The sequence below is a fragment of the Myxine glutinosa genome, chromosome 10 (assembly GCF_964187855.1).
Source record: "Myxine glutinosa chromosome 10, kmMyxGlut1.1, whole genome shotgun sequence".
In the NCBI taxonomy this organism is placed as follows: domain Eukaryota; kingdom Metazoa; phylum Chordata; class Myxini; order Myxiniformes; family Myxinidae; genus Myxine; species Myxine glutinosa.
The window spans coordinates 113,380,162-113,407,588 of record NC_136270.1 but is presented as its reverse complement, the minus strand read 5'-3'; the positions used below and the strand labels follow the sequence as shown (position 1 = coordinate 113,407,588).

The 27,427-nt window shown below is 42.0% G+C and overlaps 2 protein-coding genes across 13 annotated transcripts in view; one reads left to right on the top strand and one right to left on the bottom strand.

The window, feature by feature from the left end:
- The first annotated feature begins 195 nt into the window (after nucleotides 1-195).
- Nucleotides 196-15,549, top strand: LOC137433854 (uncharacterized). 8 transcript variants are annotated; one of them, XM_068126249.2, is made up of 6 exons: nucleotides 196-387; nucleotides 2,332-2,417; nucleotides 6,788-7,790; nucleotides 7,877-7,933; nucleotides 8,882-8,953; nucleotides 14,427-15,549. In XM_068126249.2, exons 3-6 carry the CDS (start codon nucleotides 6,804-6,806, stop codon nucleotides 14,538-14,540), a joined length of 1,230 nt encoding a protein of 409 aa, XP_067982350.2. In that variant the 5' UTR covers nucleotides 196-387; nucleotides 2,332-2,417; nucleotides 6,788-6,803; the 3' UTR covers nucleotides 14,541-15,549. The 8 variants fall into 8 exon arrangements, with proteins under 8 accessions (XP_067982350.2, XP_067982357.2, XP_067982353.2 ...); XM_068126252.2 differs by having other exon boundaries at nucleotides 306-387; nucleotides 2,329-2,417; XM_068126248.2 differs by lacking the exon at nucleotides 196-387 and adding an exon at nucleotides 756-2,054.
- Nucleotides 15,550-24,729: 9,180 nt separating this feature from the next.
- Nucleotides 24,730-27,427, bottom strand: part of CCP110 (centriolar coiled-coil protein 110) — a 35,911-nt gene continuing 33,213 nt past the window's right edge. For all 5 annotated transcript variants that reach the window (XM_078786016.1, XM_078786017.1, XM_068126257.2 and 2 more), the window contains 3 exons: nucleotides 25,368-25,484; nucleotides 25,227-25,285; nucleotides 24,730-25,038 (listed from right to left, as the gene is read on the bottom strand). In XM_078786016.1, coding sequence (XP_078642142.1) covers nucleotides 24,951-25,038; nucleotides 25,227-25,285; nucleotides 25,368-25,484 — 264 coding nt within the window. In that variant the 3' untranslated portion in view covers nucleotides 24,730-24,950. The remainder of the gene's footprint in view (nucleotides 25,039-25,226; nucleotides 25,286-25,367; nucleotides 25,485-27,427) is intronic.

Sequence of the window (27,427 nt, the reverse complement as noted above, 5' to 3'; positions counted from 1 at the left end):
GGCCACTGGCCACGTAGGTTTTTGGTAGAATACGACAATAAAACGCTGGCAAGTGTTCTGAAATCTCCTTTCAGGTACCTGCATTTATAACATATTGTGAGATAAATCAAATCTCGTATAGGTACCCTTTTTTGTTGTTTCACAGGACAAGAGTTTTGACCAGTGTATGATGGCGCAAGCGGTGTAGTTTGGAGCAGATTCTGAGAGTGGAGGTGGAGAAATGAAGGAAAAAGAACGATCGGCATATTTAATAGGTTTAACCTTTACTTCCGTATAATGCTGACGATAACGATGAAGAGCAAATAAATGAGCGATAAACAGAGAGGGAGAACTAGAAGTCGCATAAAGTTCAACGAGGGGAGGCGCTGGGCGAACCTCACTTTCGTGGTTCGTAAAGTTCATTCTGAATTTGTTTATAGCAACGATGCTTCCTGTTTCGTGTACATATGGATTATGTAATTTAAAGTCTAAATAGATGAGTGTCGCTTATCGCAAGCATGACGTGCCCAACGACATCCTCCTGCGTCAAACGCCATTGTATTGTGATTGCCCGACGCCCGTTAACGTTATATAACTGATGAAGTTTGCGCGGGAATCGATTCACGGGGACCACGTGGTTCCTAGTGCCGTCAAGCGGGTTCCGTTTCCGGCAGCAAATCATTTTCCTTCCCGTGCATAGTATCCAGTTCCAGTACCAGGTCGCGTGCGTGCATCCATTGGTTGTTTGTATACAGTCCGTTACTGTACCAATACAGTGTAGTACAGTGTGCTCTGTGGGCCCTAAGTCAGAATCCCACCTGCAATTTAAATCCGAATGACACGTGTTCGTTTTATTTACAGCGCAAACGAATCGTTAAGTAATTGGATGATTTTACTAGTACCCGACTGCAAAGCCGCAATGAGCCGGCGAAGCCAAAGCCTCTTGCCACTATTTTACCCATCACTATGGCATTATTAGGTTAGGTAGTTGGTAGTAGGTAGGTGTAGTAGGTACCGTCGGTGTAGTCGGTGTAGTAGGTACCATTTGTATTCTGGATGACATTAAAATTGATAAAATTTACTTCTTGATTAATTCGGTGAATTCCGTCTCAACTTCGGATATTTCCGGCCGTGAAAAACCATCCCCTAACGGCCGCGAGATTAAAAAAAAAAAATTCTTAGTCAATTTTAGAATATTTGACGCCGTTTTCAGCGTCCGAAATGCGTAGTTAGCTTTAAAAAATATATTTTTCAAATGCTCGAATCTCATTGGTTCCGGTGTTTGGTGACGATTATCGTTGAAGATAACGAGGTTGGTCTTAACGTATTTTAATTACAAATTAGAGGTGCATTAGATTGTGAATCAAACAAAGACGGGTGAAACAAACTCCTATTGAACTTTTTCGCAATTGTTTTATGCAAACCTCCGCATCAGGTCGATGGCGGCCTCCATTGCGTGATTTGGTTTTAGAAATATTTTTTCAAATGCTCGAATCTCATTGGTTCCGGTGTTTGGTGACGATTTTATCGTTGAAGATAACGAGGTTGGTCTTAACGTATTTTAATTACAAATTAGAGGTGCATTAGATTGTGAATCAAACAAAGATGGGTGAAACAAACTCCTATTGAACTTTTTCGCAATTGTTTTATGCAAACTGCCGCATCCGGTCGATGGCGGCCTCCATTGCGCTTCGGAATTCTCAAGCCAAGGGATACAGCATAATCTGGTTTTCGACATAATACGTACGCGTTTATTGACAACACCGGCTTCGCCGGCTATTATTGGGATGAAAGGAGTGCTCCAATTGTTCAACCAGCATCAGATTCTTTCCAGGTCGGCAAAGGGAAGTCCCTGCCGTCTACCTATCGGTGAATGGGAATGCTGTGTCGTACGATATAATGTCTAGTCCATCCACACGAGGGGAAAAGAGGGATTCTTGATCATCGCAGAGGTCATTAATGTAAATACGAACATCAGGAGTTAGCCGAAGACTGCCTTGTGCCCTCCGGCCTCCACCAGGAGAGAGCAGGACTTGGCCACTGCTTCAGTGATGGAAGTCAGCAAACTAGGAAAGGTGGCCTTGCATGTCATAGGCAGGAAGCATTGCATGCCCGACCGTGTCGAATGTTGGAAATTGCTGGAGATAGCTGTGACCTTGTTTGAGATTCAATGCCTCCATCCATTGTTGAGCGATGCAGCATTTCAAAATCCAAATTGGTAATCGGATATTGGATGTGATGATGGATTCCATGACTTTACGTAGAATTGGAAGCAAGCTGCTTGGTCTGTTGCTGAGAGCATCTGTGCCTTCTTATGCATTGGAATGGTTTATGCATTGGTCTTTCAAGCAGATGAGTGGTGGCCTAATTTGAAGCAAAGGCTGAAGAGAGAAAAACGAAGAAGCAATTCTTCACATTCTTAACAACTGAAGTTGGAGGTGAAACACATATTCACTACAACCCATCTTATCCGTCTTGTTTATCCCGTGTGCCCTACCCCAGTCCTCTTCCTTCCACAGATCTCCCGATGTCCCTGTTCTATACTGTTGTTGTGCTTCCCTCTCTCATCCACTCTTGTCCCTTGCTCCCTTTGCTATATGTTATTTGTGCAACCTCACATGAGCCTCACCAAAGTATACAAAACAAGTACAAATACATTCAAAGTACACCGCCCCAATGCCAAATAAATAAATAACATCCTCCAGCACGGCATTGCCGGGGCGCCAGCTGCACATAGAGACTGTATTGGGAGGGAGAGGTGTACAATAATTGATTGATTAATTTCTTAATTAAAATCAATAAATAGTTGTCATAAAATAATTTCTTAATCAATTGGCTAATAGCATACCTCAACCACCAGTGTTTCATCTGAATCTGTAACTTCAATTTTTTTTAAATTAAATAGGTCATTAATCAATTAATTGATTATTCAATAAATCAAAAATACCATTTACAGCCAAATCACTTGGTCATTGGCATGTCCAAGTATCAGCTTCCTAATTCAAACGATGCCTGAGATAATGCCCAGAAGAGAAAGGAAATAAGTACTTAATTAATCGATAATAATTAAGTAACTCATCAATAAATTGATTAATCAAAAAACAAAAAATAGTTTTTGCCAAAGCACGTGCTCACTATTGTGCCCAAATTTCAGCTTCTGAGCTCAAAGGATGGCTGAGATATCGCCCGGACAAACAAGAAAACAAACAAATGAAAAATCACTCATAGAGCGACACTTGGCAAAACAGAACAAAGTGGAATGGCACTCAGTAGAGCATCCATTTAACCTCAAAAATAGTTGGTGGTTGAATTCAGTTGGCTGATATGAAAATCCTATTCAAATTTCAATTCAATCGGATGAAAATTGAGGCTTTTAGAAATTTGAAAAAAGCGGTTGACCTTGGGCCTATGTTGACGTTTTGGCCGATGGTGATCTCAAAAATAGTTGGTGGTTGAATTCAGTTTGCTGATTTGTAAATCCCATTCAAATTTCAAGTGAATTGGATGAAAATTGAGGATTTTAGAAAAGTTTTTAAAAAGTGGTTGACCTTTGGCCTACGTTGACCTTTTGGCCTACACTGATCTCAAAAATAGTTGGTGGTTGAATTCAGTTAGCCGATATGTAAACCCTCTTCAAATTTCAAGTGAATTGGGTGAAAATTGAAGATTTTAGAAAAGTTTAAAAAAAGTGGTTGACCTTTGGCCTACGTTGACCTTTTGGCCTACACTGATCTCAAAAATAGTTGGTGGTTGAATTCAGTAAGCAGATATGTAAATCCTATTCAAATTTCAAGTCAATCGGATGAAAATTGAGGATTTTAGAAATTTGAAATGGTTGTTGACCTGTGGTCTATGTTGACCTTTTCGCCGATGCTGATCTCAAAAATAGTTGGTGGTTGAATTCAGCTTGCCGATATGTATATCCTATTCAAATTTCAAGTCAATCGGATGAAAATTGAGGATTTTAGAAATTTGAAAAAGGTGGTTGACCTTTGGCCTATGTTTACCTTTTGGCCTATGTTGATCTCAAAAATAGTTGGTGGTTGAATTCAGTTCGCCGATATGTAAATCCTATTCAAATATCAAGTCAATCGGATGAAAATTGAGGATTTTAGAAATTTGAAAAAGTGTTTGACCTTTGGCCTATGTTGACCTTTTGACCTTTTGACCCCAAACATATATAAGATTTTGTCGTACCACGAACTCTACCATTTGGTAAAGTTTCGTGAAGATCGGTTTAAAATTGTCCTGTAGGCAAGTATAAGTGAGCGGACAGACAAACAAACAAACACACAAACATACTTGAGTGAGCAACATACTTGCAAAAGTGAGCAACATACTTGCAAAAAAAAAAATTCTTTCTTTTGCCAAGTAATGAAAATTAAGGATTTTAGAAATTTCAAATTGCTGTTGACCTTTGGCATATGTTGAATTTTGGCCTGTGCTGATCTAAAAAATAGTTGGTGGTTGAATTCAGTTTGCTGACATGTAAATCCCATTCAAATTTCAATTGAATCGGATGAAAATTGAGGATTTTAGAAATTTGAAATTGTCGTTGACCTTTGGCCTATGTTGACCCTTTGGCCTATGGGGATCTCAAAAATAGTTGGTGGTTGAATTCACTTTGCTGATATGTAAGTCCCATTCAAATTTCAAGTGAATCGGATGAAAATTGAGGATTTTAGAAATTAAAAAAAAGGGGTTGACCTTTGGCCTACGTTGACCTTTTGGCCTACGCTTATCTCAAAAATAGTTGGTGGTTGAATTGAGTAAGCCGATATGTAAATCCTAATCAAATTTCAAGTCAATCGGTTAAAAATTGAGGATTTTAGAAATTTGAAAAAAGTGGTTGACCTTTGGCCTATGTTGACCTTTTGACCTTTTGACCCAAAAATATATAAGATTTGTCGTACCACGAACTCTACCATTTGGTAAAGTTTCGTGAAGATCGGTTTAAAATTGTGTCCTGTAGGCAAGTATAAGTGAGTGGACAGACAAACAAACAAACAAACACAAACCGGAGTGAGCAACATACTTGCAAAAATTTTTTTTTATTCTTTTGCCAAGTAATGAAAATTAAGGATTTTAGAAATTTCAAATTGTTGTTGACCTTTGGCATATGTTGACCTTTTGGCCTTTGCTGATCTAAAAAATAGTTGGTGGTTGAATTCAGTTTGCTGACATGTAAATCCCATTCAAATTTCAAGTGCATCGGATGAAAATTGAGGATTTTAGAAATTTGAAATTGTCGTTGACCTTTGGCCTATGTTGACCCTTTGGCCGATGTCGATCTCAAAAATAGTTGGTGGTTGAATTCACTTTGCTGATATGTAAATCCCATTCAAATTTCAAGTGAATCGGATGAAAATTGAGGATTTTAGAAATTTTAAAAAAAGTGGTTGGCCTTTGGCCTACGTTGACCTTTTGGCCTATGCTTATCTCAAAAATAGTTGGTGGTTGAATTGAGTAAGCCGATATGTAAATCCTCTTCAAATTTCAAGTCAATCGGATGAAAATTGAGAATTTTAGAAATTTGAAAAAGGTGGTTGACCTTTGGCCTATGTTGACCTTTTGGCCTAAGCTAATCTCAAAAATAGTTGGTGGTTGAATTCAGTTAGCCGATATGTAAATCCTCTTCAAAATTCAAGTGAATCAGATGAAAATTGAGGATATTAGAAATTTAAAAAAAGTGGTTGACCTTTGGCCTACATTGACCTTTTGGCCCACGCTGATCTCAAAAATAGTTGGTGGTTGAATTCAGTAAGCCGATATTGTAAATCCTATTCAAATTTCAAGTCAATCGGATGAAAATTGAGGATTATAGAAATTTGAAATGGTTGTTAACCTTTGGCCTATGTTGACCTTTTCGCCTATGCTGATCTCAAAAATAGCTGGTGGTTGAATTGAGTAAGCCGATATGTAAATCCTAAACAAATTTCAAGTCAATCGGATGAAAATTGAGGATTTTAGACATTTGAAAAAAGTGGTTGACCTTTGGCCTATGTTGACCTGTTGGCCTATGCTGGTCTCAAAAATAGTTGGTGGTTGAATTGAGTTCGCCGATATGTAAATCCTATTCAAATTTCAAGTCGATCAGATGAAAATTGAGGATTTTAGAAATTTGAAAAACAGTGGTTGACCTTTGGCCTATGTTGACCTTTTGGCCTATGTTGATCTCAAAAGTACTTGGTGGTTGAATTCAGTTTGCCGATATGTATATCCTTTTCAAATTTCAAGTCAATCGGATGAAAATTGAGGATTTTAGAAATTGGAAAAAAGTGGTTGACCTTTGGCCTATTTTGACCTTTTGACCCCAAAAATATATATGATTTTGTCAGACCACGAACTCTACCATTTGGTAAAGTTTCGTGAAGATCGGTTTAAAATTGTGACCTGTAGGCAAGTATAAGTGAGCGGACAGACAAACAAACAAACACAAACCGGAGTGATCAGCATACATGCAAAAAAAAAAATTTTTTGCCAAGTAACCGGAGTGAAAACTGAGTACTCGCTTTCAGTGCGCGTCATCGCCGGGCCCCTTGGGGCCTGGAAATAACGTCTTGCAGCGTCTGGAGATGGCATATGAAAGGAGCGGTGTACAAAACCCCCCCTGTGCTGTGGAGACCACATACTAATACTCTACATCAAATTTATTTTTTTTAAATAACCAATATCTACAAATTGATTGAAAACAATTTAATTTCTTAAATGAGATGTGGGATTTTGTTGATTTGTATGGTTGGTATGATTTAATTAATTACTGCAGAAATTTAACCTCGTCTCTCATCCGATTTCTTTGTGCTTGCAGGTGATTCAATCGCGATATGGTATGGCATGTACGCGGCAAAACCATGGTGCGAGGAGATTGCTGTATGCAAGTGTGTGGAGATTGTGCCGTGTCAATGAAAGAGATAACGAAATTGAATAACAAGAAGAAAAAACATGACGTAACTGTCCAGTCGGCGAGAGGTTTGAAGGACAATGCCACAGTTGCGCCACAAGTGCAAAAAACTAAGTTGAAGAAAAAAAAAGGTGAATTGACTCACCAAGCGACACCGATGTGCCGTGGAATTGAGGACCTGGGCTTTGATGGAGGGTATTGCCATGTGCGAAGACCGTCTCGGGACAAAACATCCAGAACGTCTGAGGCAAAAGTCACGCAAAAAGCAAAACGGTTCAAGAAGGCCATCGGCGACATCCAAATTGACACCAGTTTGATTGAGAAGAAAAAGAAGGCCCGTCTATCGAAGAAGAAAATAAAGAAGAATGCTGCTGTGGATGTCACTAACAAGGGGTCTCTAAGTGACAATCGTGAGGAGAAACAATTTGATGCGCAATCTGTTATAGAAGTAATTATCATCAGTGATGAAGATGAGAAGGAAAACTCTGACACTCCCCCAATAGAAAAACGACTAAAGGAAAGTCTGAGAGACGTTGAGGTAAATGAAGAGACGAGGTTGAAGGCGTATGCCCAGAATCCTCCGAAGAGCAAAAAGAAGAAAAAGAAAAAGAAGAAGAAAAAGAAGGGCAACTTGAATACTGGTGTTCATGAGGAGGGTGACCGAGCTTTACTTGTAAATGACGATGCTGAACAAAAAGTTGTTCCTAAACATTGTGCAAACAGTGGGAAACAATCCAAGGGGAGAAAGATATACAAAGGCGATGGCTCGACGGACGCTTCGATGGAATTCTTCGAATGGAGCGGAAAAACTGGCACCGTTTGCAAAAAAAGGAAAAAGACAAGAGCGGCGAATCTCACTCATCAGCACTCGAAAACTACAGCCTTGCCATCGGAGAGTGTCGATGAAAGTGTAAACTATTCTAATTTTTGCACGTTCATTGTTTGGCTTTCCCCAAATTTAAAGCAATGTGTGATTGCCTTGAACTTTCTTTACAGGAACGCTTTGAACCAAAGAAGCAACGAACCAAAGAAAAAAAACGACGTATTGATAAGGTGCTTTGCAAAACACTATGCATTTATCAAAAACAGACTTGGGATCAATTATGATTTTGCGTGTGCGTGTGCATATGTATATTGCTGCATATGTGCGGATGTCTCTGTGTTCTATCTCTGTGTTGTTCCTTATGCACGACCACATTCTTCAAAGCTACAAACTCCATACTCAAGGTGCAAATACAACTTTGTGCGGGAAGGGAAGTAACATGGGCTATGTGGCCACGGCTTCAGAGGCCGTTTTGGTGTCAGCTAATTGAAGCCAAACTGACTAACAGCAATTTTTGCAAACAGGATGACCAATCGGTCTCAAATTGCAAAGAGAAGACATTTTTTTAGTGCAACATAATTAACCTTTTTAAAGTCCAGGAAATAATTTAAATTGACAGATTAATTTGAACTTTTCACGACCCTGGTGACAGATACTTTTGCTTGCTTTTCCCATCACTGGGGTTGGGTAACTGAATTCAGGGTGCTGGAAATAAATAATTAAATTTGTACAAAGAATTGACCTCAGTTGTGATCAAAGTTAAGCCTGGTGTTGGCTTAGCGGTTAGGGTGCCGGCTTTGGGATCCCAGGATCCTGGGTTTGAATCCCGGTCGATCGCTAAATTAACACCAGGGGGGTTGACTCAGCCTGTCATCCTTTTGAGGTCGGCAAATTGAGTACCAGCTTGCTGGGATGAATGATCCCGGTGTGTACCCCGGTTTAGAATAGGTACACCGTATCCCTGCGCATCGTAAGAGGCGACTAAGGGTTGGCGCCAGGAAGGGCATCCGGCCATAAAAACATTGCCTTAAACAGGGAACCATGATTGCATGGGGCCCGCAAGGCTAACCCCTGCTCTAGCGGGGAAAAATGGCCTCAAAACGATCATTCATTCATTCATTGTGATCAAAGTTGACCCTATCCTTTACTCGACTCGCCCTTTCTTATTTGTGTGGCAGGCTCGAAGGATTGCCCTCCAGAAAGGAATTGATCTGGCCTCGGGAAAAACGAGCATCGATGTGGCGTACAAGGTAAAAAAAAAGAAAAAAGGATGGGATGTGCTGTGCACCTTTAGAAATGATCGCATAATTGTTGCAATTACCCCTTGCACGTGAAGCAAAAAGCGGAGTGAAGCAATTGTGTGTGTGTGTGTGTGTGTGTGTGTGTGTGTGTGTGTGTGTGTGTGTGTGTGTGTGTGTGTGTGTGTGTGTGTGTGTGTGTGTGTGTGTGTGTGTATGTCCACAAACGTCAGTTTATGAAACAACCTAATTTCAATTGAATGTTATATTTGATGTCGAACACAAATTGGAAAAGGAACGTGTGGTTTTGCCAAACTTTGGCTCTGAAATTGTCCCGATCGCGCTCACAATGGAGCGAGATAATTTTTTTACTTTGTCTGCCTGTCCGGCAGTCAAACAAAATTGAGAATCATTCCAAACAGGAAAGGTAGTGTTTTTAGGGACGTCATATAGGACACAAACAACAGACATGAAAACCTAATATAATGTGCTAATGTGATGTAAAAGATGCTGCATCAATGGCGGTAAACTTCCATTTTTTTACCACCTTCAAAATCTTTATTTTATTTCAATTTAATTATATACTGTACTTAAACACGAGAACACAAATTGCCATTTTGGCATGTTCAAAAACCTTACGTTAAGCAGTACTTGGACAAAATATTATGGCATTTTACCTCATTTTGATGAATCAAATTTGCCGCTCACAGACCCCACACTTGTCTTTTTTGTGCCAAAAAGGGGGCTGGAGTGGTAGGGATTGACAAACTTGGGGAAGGTAGTTGCACACAACTCAGCATATACAACAACAATATGCATTTTAAAAATGTTGTTTGGGAGCGATCAAGTGGGAGAGGGAGAGCTCAGCATATGCACACTCATAATTGCTTACTCACCTCGGTTACCTATGACTCACCTGTTCTTGCAACCCCTAGGTATCAATACAATCCCTTTTCAAATACATCTACTGCCCTTACTCCAACTAATCTTCCTTGCAAACTGCTTCACAAATTTCAACTACTGAGTGAAAGAAAATCCTTGTATCATCTCATTTCTATCTCTCATTTTCTTTGTGAGATTTGTCCCCTAATCCTCTCTCGTCACCATATCGAACAAAAAACGTTTTCTGTTTACCCTTCTCGTGCCGTTCGGCTCATCAGGCTGTCGGCGCAGTTTCTTGGCTCGGGTTACAATCCTGGACTGGTTTCCCCTCCGAACCATCATACTCCACAGAGTGAGCAGGAATTTTAAATTTGTTCCTGCTGCCGGCGCTAGCTCGCCTAGTTTTCGCGAGCGACACTGTGGGAGTTTTAACGTCCACCAACTAATCCTAGCAGATGGGACGCCCAGTTTAACGTCCATCCGAGGAATGGCACACACATTGATGTTGCCCTGCATGTTAAACACTGGGATGACAGTTTATAGCTGGGCCGAGATTCAAACCCAGGCAAGGCAATGCAAGTCCGATTGCACATACCTCTTAGGCTTGCACATTCCTTAGGTAGTAGGTTGTAGGCAGCAACCGTTCAGAGTGGTACTACCGTTCGGACTTAGGAGCGTTAAAGTGGTGCCCGGAACCATCTTACACTCTCCATGTCAGGATTGCTGAATTTTCTTTGTCTCACTCAAACTAGGTACTGGGCTAGCTTTAATCTCTCTCTCTTGCAAACAAACATCATACACTTTTCTTCAATCACTTTTCTTACTCATTTTCACTCCTCACCTTTAAATTCTCTCTTTACTTCTCTTTCCTCTCATTTCCTCACATTGTCCAACTAAATATGAAAAAGTCTAAAAAGTTAATGGCCCTTAGTTCGCGGCATTATGGGGTGCGAAGAATCTCTGGTGACCTGCCTGTCTCTGCTACCAACGAGAGGGGGGGCCTCAGGCAGTAGTAGTATCGGTCCCTCCCAAGACCCTTGCCTGTTGAATGAACGTGACTCTTTTTCAATTCATTTCACCAACATTCGTGGTCTTTCTTCAAATCTTTCCTCTGTTAAATATCATCTCCGCAAGTTACTCTCCTAATATATTGCTTCTCTCAGAGACCCAATTGTCACACGACATTCTTCTTAACTCTAACATTTCAAACTACAACCTTCAATCACGATTCTGCTTCAAAGGAGGAGTGTGTGTCTACTCCAACATCAACACGCCTGCTGTATGCCTTGTGGACCTCGAATCTCCAAACTTTGATGTCATCTGCCTTAAGATTTGTCTCCCGACCATCACTGTTTTTCTCTGTTTCACTTGCTACTCTACAAACTTCACAGCTTTCTTTGACTATCTTAATTCCTGCCATGAGACCATGACATCCGAACACTCTCAAACAGAATTCCTCTATTTAGGAGACTTCAATGTTCACCACAGCGAGTAGTTGAAATATTCCCACATGGATGTTGGGGGAGTTGAAGCTCTTACATTTTCTATTCTCAATGATTTGGAACGCATTATCACCCACCCTACCCATATCCCTGATCGTCATGACCACTCGTCCAATACTTTGGATTTGTTCTTTACCTCTAATCTGTTGCGTTACAACTACAAAATTTCACCTCCAATTGGTTCTTCTGACCACAATCGTGTAAACATCACTTTACTTACCACCACTCCTTTGGCAACTGCTCCGACTAAACGCCAGTATTGGCATTTCAATAGCGCTGACTGGACAGGTTTACAAAACTTCTTTTCTGACTTTCCCTGGAAAGACTACTGCCTCTCCTCGGCCAATGCCTCTATCTCTGCTGAACGTATAGTTGAGGTTATTGTTGCAGGAATGGAGGCTTATATCCCCTTCTCTTTCAAGTTTACCTCTCCTACCAACACTTGGTTCAATAAATCCTGCTCTGCAGCCATTCGTGCACGAGATGCGGCATATCGGACATGGAAAAACTCTTCTTCCTCCGACTCACATTCAGCCTTCATATCTGCTAGAAATCATTGCAAACATGTTATTCGTGAGGCGAAGCATTCCTTTATCCAAAAGAAAGGTGACAACCTCTCATCTTCTTCCACCAATAGATATTTCTGGTCATTAGCTAAAAGTATCTCCAACAACTTCTGTCGCTCTACCTTTCCTTCACTGTTCCGTTCTGATGGTACAAAAGCTATTGGTTCTACTATTTCCAAAGTCTTTGAATGTCTTCTCAATAACCATCTCCTCAAGCATCTTGAATCCCACAGTCTTCTATCTGACCATCAATATGGCTTTCGCAAGGCAAGATCTACCGGTGATATTCTTTCTTACATTACAAATGTCTGGGCCTCTTCTCTGAGAGACTTTGGGGAATCCTTTGTTGTAGGCCTTGATATCTCAAAAGCCTTTGACAGAGTTTGGCATCAGGGTCTGATATCCAAGCTTCCCTCTTTCTGCTTTCCTCCTTCACTCTGCTCTCATATCGAGCTTTCTCTCTGACTGCTCTATCTCGGTAATTGTCCATGGCTCAACATCTCCCTCCTTCCCTATCAACAGCAGTGTTCCTCAGGGTTCTGTTCTGTCTCCAACACTCTTCCTTCTTTTTATCAATGACCTTTCTTCTACAAATAACCAAATGCACTCATATGCTGATGACTCAACGTTGCATTCCTCCATGTTTTTTTCCCATCTGCCCCATCTTCCCTCAATCGATCTGCATCTCGTTTTATCACAACCACCTCTTTAAATTCGGATTTGGACAAGATTTCCCAGTGGGGCAAATGTAATCAGATTAAATTGAATGCTTCTAAAACTCAATTTCTTCCCATCTCAACTCTCCAATCTCCTTTGAAAGCTCCACAATTACACCATGTGATACAATAAACCTACTAGGTATTACCCTAACTTCAAATCTCTCCTGGAATCCACACATTACACAAATAGCTAAATCTGCCTCGAAGAAACTGGGAATCCTGTTCAGATGTCGAAGATTCTTCTCCTCTCAACAGTTGCTTCAACTATATAAAGGATTGATTCGTTCTTGTATAAGAGTACTGCTCTCGCATCTGGGGAGGTTCTAGTTCCACATACTTACTGGACAGAATTGAATTAAAAGTAATTCGACTTATCAACTCTCCCAATCTGACCTCAAAACTTGACCCGCTCAAATTACGTCGCAAAGTTGGCTCTTTCTCTTTTCTACAGATATTACTTCGGTTTCTGCTCCCAAGAACTTGCTGCTTGTATACCTCTGCCATTAGTGAGACCATGGAATACTCGACAAGCCATTACATCTCATGATTATTGTGTGGCCATTGGCAACTCAAGGGTGGGCCGTTATGATGTTTGTTTCTTCCCCTCCATTGCCAAACTCTGGAACTCTTTACCTTCATATGTCTTTCCAAACACTTATGATCTTCCCCTTTTCAAAAAGCAGATTTTCTGCTTTCTCAAAAACTGACTATTCTCTCCTTCTTTACTTTTCTATCAATGCAGCTCTTTTATTTAGGTCTGGCCTCGATGAGGATGACATAGTCTGTGCCTGGAGCCTTCTACATTAAAAAAAACCAAAAACAAAAAAAAACGAGCGTTACGCCTAGGTCCCCCGTCGGTGAAGTGGTGAGTTGACAAAGTGGAAGAAGCAAGGCGGCCATCTTGGATTTTGACGTGGAGACCCAATTTGCAATAGCGTCCTCCCTTATGCGTAGATACACCCACACACCAGATTAGAAGTTAGTAGTTCGTTTAGTTTTCAAGATATTTCGCTCACAAGGTTCAGATATATATATGGTGGCGGCCATCTTGGATTTTGACGTGGTGACCCAATATTCAATAGCATTCTTCCTTATGCGTAGATACACCCACACACCAGATTAGAAGTTAGTAGTTCGTTTATTTTTCAAGATATTTCACTCACAAGGTTCAGACATTCATGGCATCAAACATACATGGCGGCGGCCATCTTGGGTTTTGACGTTGTGACCCAATTTTCAATAGCATTCTTCCTTATGCCTAGATACACCCACACACCAAATTAGAAGTTGGTACCTCGCTTATTTTTCAAGATATTCCGCTCACAATGTTCAGACATACATGGCGGCGGCCATCTTGGATTTTGACGTGGCGACCCAATTTTCAATAGCGTTCTTCCTTATGCCTAGATACACCCACACACCAGATTAGAAATTGGTACTTCGCTTATTTTTCAAGATATTCCACTCACAAGGTTCAGACATTCATGGCGTCAGACATACATGGCGTCGGCCATCTTGGATTTTGACGTGGGTTGCACTCACACACCAAATTAGAATTCGGTCCTTCGCTAACGCACGCACGCACGCACGTCCGGACGGACGGACACATGTACGGAGGGGAAAACCATAGTCCCCTTGCGCTCTGCGGTGCGACGGGGGAAAAAAGGCTGTCCTACCAGCATCAAATAGTCCATTTACTCTAGGGTTGTTTCCGATTTCATTGGTGGGGAATATGCCCACTTCCTCGTAATGGGTTTGTTCCGAGGAAGAGATTAAAGTATGTGCTGTGTTTCTCACCTCTTGAACTTTGTTTTAGGTGATGCCAATAACACTGGGTAGCAGGTGCTTTGGACAGTGGGACACTAGTTGTTTTACTCACGTTAAACAAGCAATGAAAAAAACAACTTCTGCAAGCGATTCCAGGACTTGAAGACGTCAGCAGGAACTTTCACTGTGTAGATGTCCCGAGGAAGCACAGCCATTGATGCAAACCAAGAATGAAAGTGCAATGCATAACTGGAAAACCAGTGCAAAGTGGCACAAAGACTCCGGTAACAACGAGGAGAATGCCTCGGTTTCTGGCTAAATGCTGGAATGAGCAAAAGCATCCGCAGGGATGCACTGTGCAGGTCTGTCGGGTTTTATGGATTGACGTCACCGCAACGGCATTGCATTTGAATTGTGCTATGTTGGACCATGTTGGACTGAATTGTTAAAACGTTTGTTGGAGAGCTTTTGTTGCATTTGTGCATTCTCAGATTATACCATTCAAATGAGATATTTTCTCAGGTATATTTGCAATGACAATTTACAACGGGTTCAATTTAAATGGGCTTTTTTTCAATATAAATTATGCCAATTGTCGTGTTTTCTATGCCAGTAATTTGTGCACTGTGCACACCTGTTATCCGTAGTCTCACGTCCATTGGTCATGTAGTGTATTGCCTCGCTCGCTGCACTAACGAGCCATGACCATGCTTATGCTCCAATCCAATAGACCAATCCGAACAGCGGTGAAAAATTCCAAACGCGCTGGTGTGTAATTGTTAATGCTTGGTCTCGAACTGGTCAGCCGTCTAAAGTGATTCTGCAGCAGCACACAAATTTAATACGAGCGTGGAACAATGGGTTAGGGGTCTTGAGATAATCACTCACTTTGGTGCACTGTCTCAACCCCAATGCTTCAATCTCTTAATCTAAAGCCCAACCACTAATCCAGAGAGTTTGCTGAGATCAAATATCAAGCTATTGATTTTTATTCCGAAAATGACATTGCTCGATGGGGTCATCGAGAAAGGACCCTCAACATCGCATTCCACCACAAGTATCATCTGTCCCATTCGGGTCTATATTCAGAATGTTTTTTTTAATTTTAATTTTTAACAAGAGCAACATTTGTGGCTTGAATGTGAGAAATAAAGTTGACCATCCTGTTTGGATATGCTTGAGCAAACGGGATGTTACTGCAGGGTTTAATTTTGGGTCCAGGTGTATGATGCTCCACCTCCACCTCCACCTTCTGGTTCTGAACTGGGCCAGGCTTCCCACATCACAACCTGAAAGAATTGCATTATTTATTGCTCCTCAAAACTGCCAGTGTCATGCGTCAGACTGGTAATTTCCAACTTGAACTAGCTCAACACTTGCTCGTGGAAAAGGGCATCCTTGAATAAGTGTTTTTAAATTTAATAAAGGAACCTCGTTGCAAATGCTGTGTGCAGGAAGGGTGTCGGAGTGAACTCCATTCAATGTACAATGTGCGCTGAGTGGGTTCATCAAAAATGTAGTGGTCTGAGAGGGTCATTAACCAGTGTGGCAGCTACATTCAAGTGTAAGGTGTGCACAGAGGGAGCTGCAGATGGAGGAAATGTTGAGTTGGATCTTGGAGACGGCGTGAAGCTGGAAGGTGTGAAAACATTTTGCTACCTCGGAGATATGCTGAATGGAGAAGGTGGATCAGACTCGGCAACGGTTGCTTGAGTGAGATGTGCATGGAAGAAGTTTCGGGAACTGAGTGGCGTGCTGATGAGGAGGGGAGTGTCATTGAAGCTGAAGGGAAAGGTGTATGCTGCATGTGTGAGAAGTGTTATGATTTATGGGAGCGAGACATGGGTAATGAACGTAGAGCAGCAACGAAGGTTGGAAAGGGTGGAAATGCGAATGGTTCGATGGATGTGCGGAGTATCGTTGAGAGAGAGGAAGACAAATGATGAATTGCGAAAAATGATGGGAATATTACCTGTGATTGATGTTGTGAAGAGGAACAGGTTGAGATGTTTTGGTCATGTGTTGAGGAAGGATGAAAGTGACTGGTTGAGAAGAGTGATGGAAATGAATGTAGAAGGAAGTAGAGGACAGGGAAGACCGAGAAAGACCTGGCCAAAGATGGTGGAAGAAGAAATGCGGGCAAGGGGGTTAACAAGGGGAGAGGCAGAAAATAGGGCAAGATGGAGAAGATTGTCATGGGGACCGCAAGGCTAACCCCCGCTCTAGCAGGGAAAATGGCCTTAAAATGCATGTTGTTGTTGTTGTTTGTTGGTGGGGGAACCCCAAGACCCTGTTTTTTATGCCGTGAACCAACTTTAGTACATCATGGGTGATGGAGGTTGTGGTCAAGCTTCATCGAAGTTGTGTGTGTGTTGGTTGTGGTCAGATTTCATCGAAAGTGTGTGTGTAGTTTCAGAGAAGAAAGGAAATACCTATTTTGGGGGTTCAAACCTGGATCCACCACTTTGATTCACGGTAGACCACCTTAAACTGTGATTAGGTCACCTCATCGCGAAGAGATGAACTTATCAAATGGGTCGTGATGTCCGGTTGTCTGTCCATCCGTTAACTTTTTGCTACTCCTCCCTTATCACATGGCTGATTGTTCTAAAATTTGACACATGACTGCACTACATTAGCCCACACAATCACTCAGGCTTAGATTTTCCGATGCCGGGTCGAGGGGGTTTGGGGGAGAGCGGGTGTTGTGCCGTACTTGACCCTTATTTACCAATTGATTTCTCTGAAACCAGATACAGCACTTGTACTCGATGGTCCGCAGGATCACCCGGTCTTGGATGGATATGAGTATCAGGGTCCCTCCCAAGTGATGAGGGGGCTTCCCAGGGGAGAGTGGTCAGTAGTCAACTACAACCTTGAAATGACCATCAGCCCACTCAAGACTTGTCTTGTAGGGAAAAGGCTTGATTATGGACTGGAATGCTCCAGAGGTGATAAAGGGTGCATGGAGGCATTTAGTTATGATTTGGGGAGCGTGACAAGCAAAGAGTTTCTGGCAGAACACGTGTATTTACAATGGATTGCCATGGAGGTGAGAACTGAGAAGGCAGGATCAGACAGGATCAGAATAGAGCCCGTTTAAAATAACACTCGAGAGTTCATAGAACACAATACCCCACACAGTTTAAGTTTATACAACAACAAACAGGAACAGGCATTTTAGGGTCATTTTCCCTGCTAGAGCGGGGGTTAGCCTTGCGGTCCCCATGACAATCTTCTCCATTTTCCCCTATTTTCTGCATCTCTCCTTGTTAACCCCCTTGCCCGCATTTCTTCTTCCACCACCTTTAGCCAAGTCTTTCTCAGTCTTCCCTGTCCTCTACTTCCTTCTACATTCGTTTCTCTTCACAGCATCCATCACAGGCTCTATTCCCATCATCTTTCGCAATTCATCATTTGTCTTCCTCTCTCTCAACGTATGTACAAGTACAGTATATATTTAAGTATATACAATTCGAATAAATAATGATATTAAAGATCCTTTAAAAAATTCAGAAGTTTAATGTGATTGAAGCGGTCTTATACACCACCTTATTTAACATGTTAATCGAAAAAATTTAATTGATTGATAAATAAGTCCTTAATTAATTGATAATAATTAAGTGAATAATCAAAAAAACAAAAATACCGTTTTACCAAAGCACGTGGTCACTATTGTGCTGAAATTTCAGCTTCCTAGCTCAAAGCATGGCTGAGATCGTCCGGACAAACAAGAAAGAAAGAAAGAAAGAAACCGGAGTGAAGCCTGAGTACTCCCTTTCAGCGCGTGTCATCACCGGGCCCTCTGTGGGGCCCTGTGATGACGTCATGCAGCGTCTGGAGATGGCGTAAGAAAGGAGTTGCATACAAAAATACCATTTTTGCCAAAGCACGTGCTCACTTTGGTGCCCAAATTTCAGCTTCCGAGCTCAAATGATGGCTGAGATATTGCCTGGACAAACAAACAAGAAACTGAGTACTCCCTTTCAATGTGCGTCAATGCCGGGTGATGAAGGCCTGAGTACTCCCGGCATTTATGTCGTGCAGCACCTGGAGTTGGAATCGGGAGGGCAGAGTATAACATCTGGTCCATGTAATCATAACTGAACTACTTAAATACCTGTGACATCACTTTATCCCCACTAGCATAGCCCCTCCCAGTATACCTGGGAAGATGAAGAAACTTATTGTAATGGTGCAAAGATATAGTTCTACAACAGAAAAGGTACCTAAACAGTTTTGGACAACTTGAGAGGTTTTCCCCTCCTGTCTGTTTTCCAACATTTTCATGCAGAATTTGCTCAAGTGTCGAAAACCGTTTTAAAAATGTAGAATATAGCAGGCTGGTTTTACGAAGTTTAGATTCATGAATGAACAGATTACTACTCAAGTTGCTTCAGAGATTAGACTATCAACAGTCACAATGAGCAAGACACACAAATGCATACGTGCGCTGACACACACACACACACACGGATTATTTGAGCCCATGTCGATCTCCGTTCCATCTCTGAGCCCCACCCACGTGTGGGGATAGCAGGCAAAAACAACTTGCATGCATATACAAACACACACACACACACACACACACACACACACCTATCGGGATGTAAAAAACTCAGGTCAGAACAGCTCCACACCTAAAGGCACAACAAAGTATGTGGAGTGATCCACTGGTATATCTGCCAAAGTCTCAATATCCCAGTTCCAAAAAACTCATTGAAACATGGATCAAAAGCAATAATTGAGAGCAAGGAAGAAACGCTCACGTACGACCTAATAATCGCACAGAGCGTGAACATAAAAAACAAAGCATTGTGACCAGACATAGTACACAGACAAGGAAAAAACAGCATTGCTAATTGAGATTTCAGTACCCAGTGGTTTTGGCCTACACAACGCAGAAATCAAGAAAATGATCAAATGCCCGGATCTCAAAATTGAAGTGAAAAGATTCTGGATTCTGAAGGGCGCCGGAATTGTACCAGTGATTGTTGAAGCAAAGGGAATGATCAATAAGAACCCTCCAGAGATCCTACAAACCATCCCTGGGAACATTACCACAAACGATCGACAGTTCATTGCTGTACGGGGCTCAGTGACGATCCTGAAAAGAGCCCTAGGAACAAAACGCTGAGAACACCACAACTTCACATCTTAGACCATGAATCATGATCCTTCACAGAAAGACGTTGATGCAGTGGCTATTACATCACCCGATCTGTCCAGATCTGACTTGGATTTTGTCGCAGGCATAATTTTGGCAGGAGCGATCAATATTCCAATAGATGCTCACTTCATATCTGGCAAGGCATCAACCAAACTTCCATTAAAACCAAGCTAGTTTAAAACAAAGATTAAAGCACAAGGCATTGATTCACTTCTTTCAACCATTAGCATCGATTCACGTCTCTGTCCAGTCAGTCACGTCGTCTTTTATCTGTTAGCACCGCGAGAGACTGCTATATGACTACTGAAACCATAAAGCCATGGCCAACTCTGCTATGAACTCACTTTCATTTATTTTGAAAGCAATAATGGAAGACAAAGTGTGACAATACAACTTACTTGTGTTACCTGCATTGGCTCTGAAACATGGGCCCGGACAGACAATATTAAGTGCATCAATGGTTTGGGGCCATACACAAAATAAGTGAAGCTTTGAGAGGGTGACGGGGTTCCCAGAACGTGTCAAGGGATGTGGGAAGATGGAAGAGGAGGGTGTCGAAGCCACAGTCATGTGACACCATATTCATCATCTTCGATAAAACTTGCAGGATGGAAGCTGATCGAAAGTTTTAAAAAACGATGTTGCTCTCATTCACATGGTCATGATTTTTAGGGTAGATGTCTGGGACTTTTAATATTATCAGTAGTAACACTATGGATAGCATAAAATAGAACTGTCACACAAGAAAACAGTATGAAAAGGTTAAAAGTCAAGAATATGTGAAAACTAAAAACCTCTGTTGTGTCTGTATTTAACGCAGTGTGTTATAATCTCACAAAAAGAAACTCAATTTGACAACAACTCAGGTAATCAAAACTAGGGACGCGGTGCATGCGCCGTGAAAGTGAATTAAAAACTCAGTGGGATGGCTGAAATTGCATTTTAGCTACCAATTGGGGTATCTGTGGTTGAGTCACAGTCAGGGCATAGCGGAGGTCATCTTCCACGTGGAGCCGATTACGCTGTTTCGATTTGATATTCAACAGCGTGGAAAACCCCGCTTCGCAGAGATAGGTAGACGAGAATGGCAGAAGCACCCAGATAGCTATCTGGCTGATATTAGGGTAGCGACCCATTCCCAACCAAAACTCCGTCAAGCTCTTCTCTTCGAATGTGTCTTTGGCAAATCAATCGTTTCGGAGATTCAGGAATTCATCTTGCATTGCCTCCGGCATGCTCTCCATGCAAAGGTTGACGGAAAAAGGATTCCTCATAATTTTCGCCTCTGTCGTCTAAATCAGGAAAATACTTATGAAATTCTAGCTCCAGTGACTGCAGATGCTCAAGAATGTCATTTTTCAGTACGGGATCAAGCTCTTTTCCCATGCTGTCTTGCAATTCAGACATTCTTTCGAACATAGCAATGTTTCCTGTGTTCACTTTCCTGCGCCAGTTTTGGAGCTTGGCAACAAATCCTCTGAGATGATCGTGGAAAAGAATAATATTAGTCGCTCTGCCTTGGAGCTTGAGGTTCAGCTGGTTCTGCTGCTCGAAAATGTCAGCAAGATAATCAAGTCGTTCGTTCCACAATTCTTCATTGTAATGCTGCAGGAGGTCATGTTTCCCTTGAAGTTTCAAGAAATGTTTGACTTCCGCACGAAGTTCAAAGACGCGGTTCAGAACATTCCCTTTCGAAAGCCAGCGTACAGCAGTATAGTAGAGCAACGTTTCATGTTCCGCGTTCATGTCACTCTACTCTGGATATGCTGCTTCGGCTGTCTCAACAATGGATGGAGGTCCTCAATGCCAAACAGGAAATTAGAGCCGTCTCCCTTGACATATCACGTGCCTTCGATACGGTCTGGCACCCAGCTCTGCTCACCAAACTCTCCTCCTTTGGTATCCATGGAAATCTCCACACATGGCTGGCGAACTTCCTCTCCAGTCGCAGTCAACGTGTGGCGCTGAATGGGTTTCTCTCATCTCCTCTTCCTGTTCAGGCTGGAGTTCCCCAAGGTCGTGTTCTGGGCCTTGTGCTTTTTCTGGTCTTAATCAATGATCTCTTGACTCTCTTGAAAATCCTCTATCTCTTTGCTGATGACTCCACTCTCTGCCGCTCCATTCCTCATCCCTCAGATCGGCAGTCTGCAGCCTCCTCACTCTCCGCAGACCTGGACAAAATCACAGACTGGGCAAACAAGTGGAACATGTCTTTCAATCCTGACAAATCTCACACTCTTACGATGTCTCTCCGAAAAGACCGACTGGACAACCCTCCCATCCACTTTCTGAATAATCCTCTCCAAGAAGTTCTGTCACTCAAGCTTTTGGGTCTCACTATCTGCCATGATCTTTCCTGGGAAAACCACATTTCCAAGCTGGCCTCCAAAGCCAGTCGCCGACTGGGCATCCTCCGTCGTGCGAAGTCCTTCCTTGGCACACCTGAGCTCCTCACCACATACAAGGCTTTCATCCGCAGCTCAATGGAGTACTGCTCTCCCCTCTGGGCTGGTGCTCCTGCCTCACACCTAGCTCGTCTTCACGCTGTTGAAACCAAAGCGTGCAGAATCATTGGAATCTCCCGCGATGAAGCTATCTCCGAGGGCCTTTCACTTACTCACCGCAGGCAGGTTGGTGGTCTTTCCGTCTTCTACCGACTCCTCTCCGGCCTTTCTCCCCCAGCTCTCTCTGGGCTCTGTCCCCCAAATATTCCTACAGGTCGCACAAGATCTGCCTGCAACCCTCTTATGGTTAAACTGCCAAAATCAAGACTCTCTGCTCACCTTCACTCCTTCATTCATCTTTTCTCCCACCTCTGGAACAAACTCCCTCACTCTCTTCAATCCCACTCCACCCTCCAGGTCTTTAAAACAGCTGTTCACCACCATCTCTTATCTTCCCCCATCCAAAACCTTGATCTTTTCTACCCCCGCTAATTTCACCCCAAATCCACTTTTTTGAAATACCAACTTCTTTCCTGGAAGTCCTTGGTGTCCTTGTGTTTTATACTTCTCCCACTCCCCTCCCACGCCTCCTCCCCCCAAGCCCCCTCCCTCCCTCCCACACATCTCCCAATGTCCCTGCTCTCAAATGTTGTGTTTGTGTGCTTCCCCTTCTCTCCCCATCTTGTCTACCACTCCCTCTTTTTATATATTTTGTTTGTCTGTTTGATTTTTTTTTTTGTGATAAATGTTAGCTCTTTCACGAGCCTCGATTCTGTATACAAAAAAAAAAAAAAAGAGTCTTTGCACAGCTCCTTGAACATTCAGGTGTTGAGAGCCCCTGCCTTGATGTAGTTAACAATCTTGATTACGACCAAGAACATTCTTCAATGAGAGAGGAAGAGTCTTACAAGCCAGGGCGTAGCGATGAATCATACAGTGGGTTCCTTTCGCTTGTGGTGCCAGCATCTTCACTTTTGCTTGGAATCCGGATTTTGGAACCAAGCATGGCAGGAACACCGTCAGTACAGACACCGCATACATTCTCCCACTGAATTCCTCCCGCATCGAATAACAATTTCATTTTTTCCATGACGTCGTTAGCTTTTGTTATTGTTTCCAGGGCACTACAGAACAAGAATTCTTCCTTGATATCATCTCCCTTGACATAGTGAACGAATGCCAGTAGCTGGGAGCAGGAACTAACATCGGTCGATTCATCAAGTTGATAAGAAAATAAGCCGAAAGGCGCCGCCTTAATCTCATTGATGATCTGTTGTTTCACATCTTCCGACATGTCACTGATACGACGCTGCACTGTGTTATTCGATAGACACCTGTTCAACTTTGTGAGCCTCTGCCTTGCCGAGAACCCGTTCGACAATGAGGAGGGTACAAGGCTTGATGAGTGTCTCCCCAATCGAATGGGTTTTTTTCTTCTTTGCAATTTCAAGAGAAACTTCATAAGAAGCCTGGACAGTTGCTACATTTTGTTGTTGAAAAGCTCCTCCCTCATCCAACTTCTGTCACTTTATATTTTTCATGCCGCTTGAAAAATTCGGGATCCTGCTTTGCATGTTGTGCGTGATTCGTCTCAAGGTGCAACTTCAACTTGGATGGCCTCATGGATTCAGTACTCAAAACCTTGTGACACAGCACACATTGTGGTTTCTCTTGGCCAGACACGGTAATGGATGTGAATCCAAGCTATATGTATTCGTCAAGATACTTTCTATTTTTACTCCCAGAAGCCATAACGTCAAATCTGCAATAGGGAAAAAACAAAACAATATCGAAGTCAAAACAATATTTTTTAAAAAAAAAAATTTTTTTTTTCATTTTTAGTATGGTTCAAATTACCCCATGGCCCCCCGAGAAACACCATGGCCCCCCAGGGGGCCGTGGCCCCCAGGTTGGGAACCACGGATCCAAGGTATGATCACACTCCGTTATGGTCACTTGATGAACCAACATGACATGGATAATGTCATTTTGCTGAACACCAAGCCTCCAAGCACTTGGAAGAGAGCATGTGGAAGACTTTGGAGTCATTGGCAGAATAAGACACAAATGATTGTGAATTTTGGAGATTTCTCGAGAAGAAGAGAATGGCAAGAGCTCAGAATCAGGAATGACGGTGCAGGTTTATAGTGGTAATGTACTTTAAGGTATGGTCCCCATAGATGTGGTAGTATTCCTAATGTTACAAATATAACTTGCACGGGGACACGGGACCTAAACACAGGCCCCAGAAGCTGGTCCGATCAACTCCACGGCATCCAGGAGGATAAACCCATAAGATTAAGGAAAACGGCACTCGGTAGAGTGCATACCTCCACCAGGATAAACAGTTTAGGACTTGTATCCCACTGATAGGCCAGATCTGGATCGAGAATTGAAGCAAAATCTAATTGGCTTGTTCTCATCACCTAACCAAGTTATCTACCAAGTTTTGTCATAATCCGTCCACAATTTTTCAACTTTTTGAAACATCATGCTATATATCGTTTTTGGACCCATCCTTCAAAGAAGGAGAATTACTTTGAAAATAAATAAAAAACTCTCGGATCCAGATCGTCACCAAAATATAAACAATTCGTCCATGTCACACAACAAACCTGCCCACCAAGTTTAACCCAAATCCGTCCATAACTTTTTGAGATATCCTGTTAACAAACTTACAGGGGTAAAAACGTAACCTCTGTCCACCTTTGATGGTAGAGGTAGTAATAATGCAATGCCAAAGTGAAATACACAGTTTATTCATAAACTAAATAAAAAAGCCTTTTTGGAACATAAATATATTAAAATAATCAACGGTAAGTGTTTAAATAAGAGGTCAGAGCTGAATCTCTGCACACAATATCTATATATATATATAAAAGGCTTGCAATAAAGTCCTGTACATTATGAATCAAAAACATCACAAGCAGACAACAGAAACGTCAGAAATATCCGTAGTTCATGGTTTGTGTCTGTGTAGAGCCCGCTGTCTGCTCAACTCCCTGCGAAGATTCACTCTACCCTCTGGACCTCCTCCACCAACCACCCTGTGTGAGAAATAGTAAAGTAAAGGTAAGCTTTAGTTCTCTGGGGGAGTAGGCCTTTGCAGTTGAAAGTTTCATTTCAGTCCATGTATTGTGCGCCAGTTGCAGCTCAATGGCAATCTTAAGATGAAAACATTTGGCTTCATTCATCAGGTCTCATTAAAATCTTATTCAAACAAAACTGGCCTTACTTTGTTTGTCGTTTTGCTGTTGGCTTCTGCTGGCTCCTGCTCAAATTCAGCAGTTTGTCCTGTCGTGATAGAAGTTTCAAAAATCACTCAAAAGGCTTTGCTTCTAAAACACCAACCACATCTCTACTTGGCACAGCTTACCATCTGCCTTTGCTTCCTTTCAAATTGCAGGTCACGATCCCGCTGTAGAATGCACATGCGTATGGCAGGACTGGCCAAATGGAAGATATTATGGACTTCTGACAACGCAGCGTGCAGCTGCACAAGAGAGCAAAGTGGGAAAAGGTTTGCTGTGTTTGCAAGTTATTATTATTATTATTATTATTATTATTATGCACAACGTCGCTTCGGCCAAAACAGTTTCTTGGCTAATGTTGCAATCCTGGATGGATCACAACTCCGACACAGGACATTGACGATGGCTCAGGAATTATTTGAGCTTTGCTTTTTATGCACCATTTTAAAGGCATCTGACTCAGCTTTACAGGCTATCTGCATATTATCTATCTATAATTCCAGTAATCTCTGTCTGTACGTTTGTCTGTGACCGCTGTTTCTCGACAACCACGGGTCCGATATACTTTTAACTTGCCAGGTATATTGCTGGGGACCCGAGGATGTGCCTTTTCAAGTTTTCATATTAATCGGACAATTACTTACCGAGCTATGTCCAAAAAACGATTCAACCAATCAGAGAGCAGCGAACTATCGCGTGTGCCGAACGTGGCGGGCACACTCTGCCTCGGATGGCACATTTGAGAGCGTATTCATTTATTTCACGTTTGCAAACTATGTTGGCGTTAAACTATGTTTTACAACTAATAAAAACGAATTTGCGATTCATTCGCTTTCCTGCGCGTTTGTGCACGCGATGGCGATTTCTTTACCAAACTCCGGAAGCCGTTCGCTTTGGACCAAACCATTGCATGTAAATAGAGGGGGGGGATTGTCACCACTCGCAAGCCGTTCGCTTTGGACCAAACCATTTCATGTAAATAGAGGGGGGGGGGATATAATTTTAGATATAGATATAGTACGGGCATGCCCTAGTAAATATAATGGGGGTGTTAAAATGAGTTTATAAAAAACAAAATTGTAAAATAAAATTTATATTGGGAAGTGGAGGGAGAGGGTTAGAAGAAAAGGAAGAATCAGAAGAAGAATTTGGTTTTTTTTTTTTTCAATCTGTCATACGTCAATGGTCAGTGAGCCGAACCTCTATAATATATAATGGAGGGAAAGTATGTTGTAGATATGTATGTTTGTTTCATCTACTCCTCCAAGAGGATATGACCGAGGAAATTGAAACTTTCATAGATTAATGAGGGCACCTTAAGTTGTGCCTGTGCAAGTTTTGTAGGATTAAAAAAAAAATTCACCCATCTTGGAATTTTCTTCCTTTGGAGGGTTGGGGGTGCAATTGGAATTATCCGATCTATATAACCACGCAGTATTATATATGCACATAAACAGTATGAATGTTTTCGCTTCATACACGTAATCCGGGTTAATTTTCTTTTCAAGAGCCATCGAGCCAGTGGTCTGTTGCCTATACACTGCCCAAATACAAGGACGTGTCAGAAGCACGTGTTCCACGCTTGGAACAAGATTGCCCACAGAGCGGGTACTCTGCTAGTTTAAACAATGTGAGCTCTTGACTTAATACAAACAAATAAGCAAACAAGGCCTATTCACATATTGGCAACATAATAAATTAACCTCCCCATGCAGGCCAAGTTCCTTTTCAAATGTACTAGGATGAATATAGCACAAGTAAACTGGGCCACTGTGATCATACAACATGAGTAGTGCACACACTACTTAGTGCAACTCAGGAATGGCAATCGTGGAAACACAAGGAATGTCCCATTTTTCATAAGCTTTCACCAAAGCTTTCTGGTTTTATTACAATCAAATATTTTGCCTGAGGTTTTATTAGGAAAGCCGAGGGTTGGTTGCTGTGACCAATTATGTTTTTGTTTCTTTGATCACCTCTTGGTTAACTATTAACAATTTCCCGAAAGCCAGTACCAAATTGTATCCAGGCAACAAGCAATGCACTTAACTTCTGCAAACCCAGCATGGTAAAGTTAGGGCTTTAAAAATTTTTTTTGTAAATGTGGGTGGTTGTGGGTTTTTTAAGTTCGGGAATTTTCAACCATTTTGAAAAAAAAAAGGCGCGTGTTTGACCTTGGTAAAAT

Excerpts from the sequence above, each read along its gene's own strand:
- LOC137433854 (XM_068126249.2), top strand. The coding sequence starts at position 6,804 with ATGGTATGGCATGTACGCGGCAAAACCATGGTGCGAGGAGATTGCTGT. Across the intron at positions 7,791-7,876 it reads CGGAGAGTGTCGATGAAAGT|GAACGCTTTGAACCAAAGAA; the intron begins GTAAACTATTCT and ends CTTTCTTTACAG. Across the intron at positions 7,934-8,881 it reads AAAAACGACGTATTGATAAG|GCTCGAAGGATTGCCCTCCA; the intron begins GTGCTTTGCAAA and ends TTTGTGTGGCAG.